General features: G+C 48.1%; 1 protein-coding gene across 1 annotated transcript; it reads right to left on the minus strand.

The window, feature by feature from the left end:
* Nucleotides 1-1,283: 1,283 nt before the first annotated feature.
* Nucleotides 1,284-3,398, minus strand: LOC130974534 (uncharacterized). Its single transcript, XM_057899409.1, has one exon. It carries the CDS (start codon nt 3,396-3,398, stop codon nt 1,284-1,286), a length of 2,115 nt encoding a protein of 704 aa, XP_057755392.1.
* Nucleotides 3,399-4,886: the final 1,488 nt, after the last annotated feature.

Below are 4,886 nucleotides of genomic sequence, written 5' to 3' on the forward strand. Positions count from 1 at the left end.
GGAGTGCTAAGGCTAGCTTTTCCAACTTGCTATATCTTAATTCTGCCCCTTGCAGGGCCCTGCTTATGAAATAGACTGGTTGTTGAGCTTCCCCGTCCTCCCGTACCAGAACTGCGGCCAGGGCTTCGCTTGTTATAGCGAGGTATAGGTATAGTGGTTCCCCGTCCTTTGGCTTCCCGAGAACGGGAGGTGCCGCCAGGATTTCCTTGAAGTGTTGAAAGGCTTCTTCACATGCGGGTGTCCACTCAAACGCCATCCCTTTCTTCATGAGGTTAAAGAATGGCAGGGCCTTTGTCGCCGAAGCTCCGAGAAATCGGGATAGTGAGGTCAACCGTCCTGCCAACCTCTGGACGTCCTTGATGCAACCCGGGCTCTTCATCTGGAGTATTGCCTGGCATTTCTCCGGGTTAGCTTCTACCCCTCTCTGAGTTATCATAAATCCCAGGAACTTGCCGGCTTCCATGGCGAAGGCGCACTTGAGGGGGTTCAGCCTCATACCGTGTTGACGGAGGGACGCAAATACACCTGCCAGGTCGTTCAAGAGGTCGTCAGGTCGTGTTGTTTTTGCCAGGATGTCGTCCACGTAAACTTCAACTGTTTTCCCTATGAGGTCGTGGAATATCCTGTTCATCAGCCTTTGATATGTTGCCCCCGCATTTTTCAAGCCGAATGGCATTACCTTATAGCAAAAAGTTCCTCCTGGCGTTATGAACGCCGTCTTGTCTTCGTCGGGACGGTGCATCGGTATCTGATTGTAACCGGAGTAGGCGTCCATGAAACTTAGATACCGGTATCCCGCCGCGGCGTCGACGAGTGCATCTATGTTGGGGAGGGGGAAGCAATCTTTGGGGCATGCTTTGTTAAGGTCAGAGTAGTCCACGCACATTCTCCACTTGCCGTTGTGTTTTCTCACCAATACCACATTCGAGAGCCATGTCGAGTAGTCCACTTCCCGTATGAAGCCTGCTTCTAGGAGGCTGGCCGTTTGCTTGGCTACCTCCTCTGCTCTTTCCGCCGACATCTTTCTCCTTCGTTGAGCCACTGGGCGTGCTTCCGCCTTGACGGCTAGATGATGTGAGATGATTTTTGGATCTATGCCCGGCATGTCGGCTGGTGTCCAGGCGAACAAGTCCCTGTTGGCCCCTATCATTTCAATCAAAGGTTCCTTCAGCTCATGTGGGAGGTTCTTGTTAACGAATGTGAACTTTTCCTCTTCGTCACCGATTCTAAACTTCTCCAGGTCCCCTTCTGGTTCTGGCCTCGGCTTGTCGTCCACTCTGGCGTCAAGGTCGGCTAGGAACACGCGCGGATGCTTCCTTGGACTTCTTTCGAAGGGAAAGGCTGGCGTTGTCACAAGCGACCGCCGTCTCGAGGTCTCCCCTTATGGTGCCTATGGATCCGTCATCGGTAACGAACTTCATAACTAGCAGCTTGGTGTTGATTATGGCTTCAAAATCGTTGATTGTTTTTCTTCCCAAGATGATGTTGTAGGCTGTGGAATCTCGGAGGATTACGAACTCGGCCATCGCCGATCTTCGGCCTTGGATTTGCCCCGCCGAGATTGGTAGGGATATGACTCTGTCCGGTTTGATGATGTGATCGCCTAGCCCGATAACCCCGTGTTGGTGAGTCGTCAGGTCGGCATCCTTTAGCCCTAGTGCGTCGAACACGTTGCGGAACATGATATTTGAATCAGCTCCTGTGTCGACGAGGATCCGTTTGACGAGGCCGGTTCCCACTCTGGCCGTTATGACCATGGGGGGGTTTTCCGGGGCGTCGCTGAACCATTGGTCTTCCGGGCCGAAAGAAATGGATGGAGGTTTCTTAGAGCCTTGCACCGGCGGGGACGAGATCGTCAGGACCTTAGCGTCTTTCTTGTGTGCCGATCGGGATTTTGGCGCGGCGTTTTTTGCCGTTACCACGTCTATCACAGTGAGGCCGTGGTCTCTGTCTTCGGGTTCTTGTCCCCGCTTAGCCGAACGGGCTTTGCCTTCCTCGTCTTGATCGCGATAACGTCTCCTCGGCTCCCTGATTAGATGGGAGAACGCTGCTAGCTTTCCTTCCCTTATCGCTTGTTCCAGCGCATCCTTCAGGTCAAAACAGTCCTGCGTTAGATGGCCATAACCCTTGTGGTAATCACAATAAAGGTTCTTGTTTCCACCCGTTCGGTCCTTAAGTGGTCGGGGCTTCGGAAGAATTCCCTTCTCTGCTATTTGCTGGTAGACTTCCACGATGGGGAGAGTGAGTAGAGTGTAGTTAGTAAACTTCCCGACCCGAGGGAACGGTCTAGGTGCTTTGTTTGCTGCCTCCTCCCTGGATTTTTCTTTTGTTCTCTCTCTGTCACCGGGTTGCCGAGCCTGGCTATAACCGGACTGCCGCTTATTGGCAGCCACGACTCGGCTGACTTCCTCATCGTTTATGTACTCCTTGGACACCGTCTGGATTTCATGCATTGTCCACACCGGTTTCGTGGTAAGGTGTTTTCGGAAGTTCTCGTTGAGGAGGCCGTTTGTTAGGCAGAGACTGGCCACCGAGTCGGTTAAGCCGTCGATTTCCAGACATTCGTCGTTGAACCGATCTAAGTATCTTCTGGTCGGTTCTCCTTGTCTCTGGGTTACCCCTAGAAGGTTGATAGGGTGCTTGGCTTTTGCTATCCGCGTTGTGAATTGGGCCAGGAATGCACGGCTGATGTCTGAGAAATTGTAGATGGAACCTTGAGGGAGGCCGTTAAACCATCTGATCGCTGGCCCTGCTAGGGTTACCGGGAAGGCGCGGCATCTTACTTCGTCTCCTACTCCCTCTAGATTCATCCTGGCCTCAAAGGCCGTGAGGTGTTCAAGGGGGTCTTGAGTTCCGTCGTACCTCATGTCCGTTGGTTTGTCGAAGTGTTTCGGCAACCGGACCTCGAGGATAGATCGGTGGAACGGGGTGACGCCCATTATCACAGGTTGTCGTGTTCTCTCAGATCTCCCTTCTCCGCCTTCACGACCTCCCGCCGCTCGACGGGTTGGTCTGCCGCGGGAGTAGATGATCGTGTCATTTCGTCTTCTTCTCACGGGTGACTCCTCCCGCGAGCTCTCCGCTTCCGTCCGGGATGCGGATGTATGCTGCGGGCGGCTCCGGTGAGAGTCCTCCTCGTCGCTCCCGGGAGACGGGGTATAGCTGGGATCAGTAGACCGTCCATCCCGCTCCCGGTCGGCCAGCTGTCGCTCTAGGTTCTGGACCCTGTGGCGTAACTCCTGCATTATTATGGCGCTATCGCCGCCCGTTCCCCCAAATGGTCGTGTTCTCGTGTGTTGCTGGGGTGACCTCCGCCGCTCCCTTAGCAAAACGGCGGAGGCTGCCCCCTCCGCTCCGGCGGCTCGAGCTTGGTCACCGGGACCCAGCACGACTTCCATTTAGGCAGATGTCCCCACAGACGGCGCCAATGTTCGGTTGTCGGGTTCCGGACAGATCGGGTGAGTAGGTGAGGGAGTGAGGACGCCTTAACTCTGGTCGCACTGGATGAGGGTTTGCCGAGTAGCCGAGCACTTGCCTTGGAGAGAAGATGGGGGGGGTGCCACCTGCAAAGACACTCCGACGCTCAAGTCAGCGGTGTGCAGGCGGGCAGAATAATAAGATGGAAGGATGTGACGTACCTCAGGGGAAGAGCCAACCTTCCCCTTATATACATGTCAGTAGTGGGCCCCTTGTGAGGACAGGCCCATATTCCCAAGGACATTGTCCTGTAGCCGCGTGTGGGTCGTACAGGACACGTGTCCGGGTTGTTTGAAGGGCGAGGAGTCGGGTCGGGTGGAGCTCGGGCCAGGGTCGACCCGTCGGGTCTTTGGGCCGGGCCGTAACAGAATGTAAGACATGAAATGAAAGTTATCATGTGTTATATTGTGTTTATAATAATTCTATGAATATAGAATGTATTGTTTATAATAATTCTATGAATATAGAATGTATTATTGAGATTAGATATAGAAGGTTCTTTTTATAGGCATAAAATTGATGAATAGAATTGATGTTATGACCGTTTGGTCATTAAGATAGAAATGATGGTCATTAAGTCGGTAATGAAGGTGTCAGTTACAAACAAAAGAATGAATGATAGTTAACACCGAGTTATAACTCATAATGCATAATAAAGACTGAGTTATAAGGTGACGGATCAGAGTCTATTTGGGAAGTTTTAAAAGTAATTTTTTTGAGCTTTTAATTTATGAAAAGTAGTATTATTAATGTCTGATGTAATTTTTAAAATTAAATTGTAGCTTTCTAAGAAACTATTTAGGAGGTTATAGAGAAGTTAAAAAAAATGATTTCTCTCATAATACAACTACTTTTTTTTTTTATCACATTTCTATAAAATAAGTACTTTTAGAACTAAAAACCCAAACACAAAATAATTTATTTATAAACTACTTTTAATATAGCAATTTATTATTTAAGTTATTTTTTTTAAAAAAAAGTTTTAGTAAGCTGTTTACTTAAATTGGACCTTAGTCAATTTTTGACTAACCGTTAACTAGTCTAGACTAACACATTCAATTGACTAACAATTCATCATGATCGTTCAACATCGATAAAATCTCTAATAGACTGACCTTTTAAATTAGATGAAAATTTATTGTTTTCATATAAAATTAATAGTAAAAAACAATTAAATAATAATTTAATCAAATTTATTAAATTATTTAATAATTTTAAACTATTAGCTCTACCTATAAATAATTGAATATGAGTTTCATCTAATAAAAAATTATTAAATAATAATTTAATTAAATATACCAAATTATTTAACCGTTTTTAACTAAGATAACATTTGAGTTGATAAGTGCACCTGGTTTTCATAGATTTAAAAAGTAAAAACAGTTAAACCTGCAAACCAAACCAAGCAC

The sequence above is a fragment of the Arachis stenosperma genome, chromosome 4 (genome assembly GCF_014773155.1).
Source record: "Arachis stenosperma cultivar V10309 chromosome 4, arast.V10309.gnm1.PFL2, whole genome shotgun sequence".
Lineage (NCBI taxonomy): Eukaryota > Viridiplantae > Streptophyta > Magnoliopsida > Fabales > Fabaceae > Arachis > Arachis stenosperma.

Coding starts and splice junctions, on each gene's coding strand:
- LOC130974534 (XM_057899409.1), bottom strand. CDS start 3,398: ATGGAAGTCGTGCTGGGTCCCGGTGACCAAGCTCGAGCCGCCGGAGCG.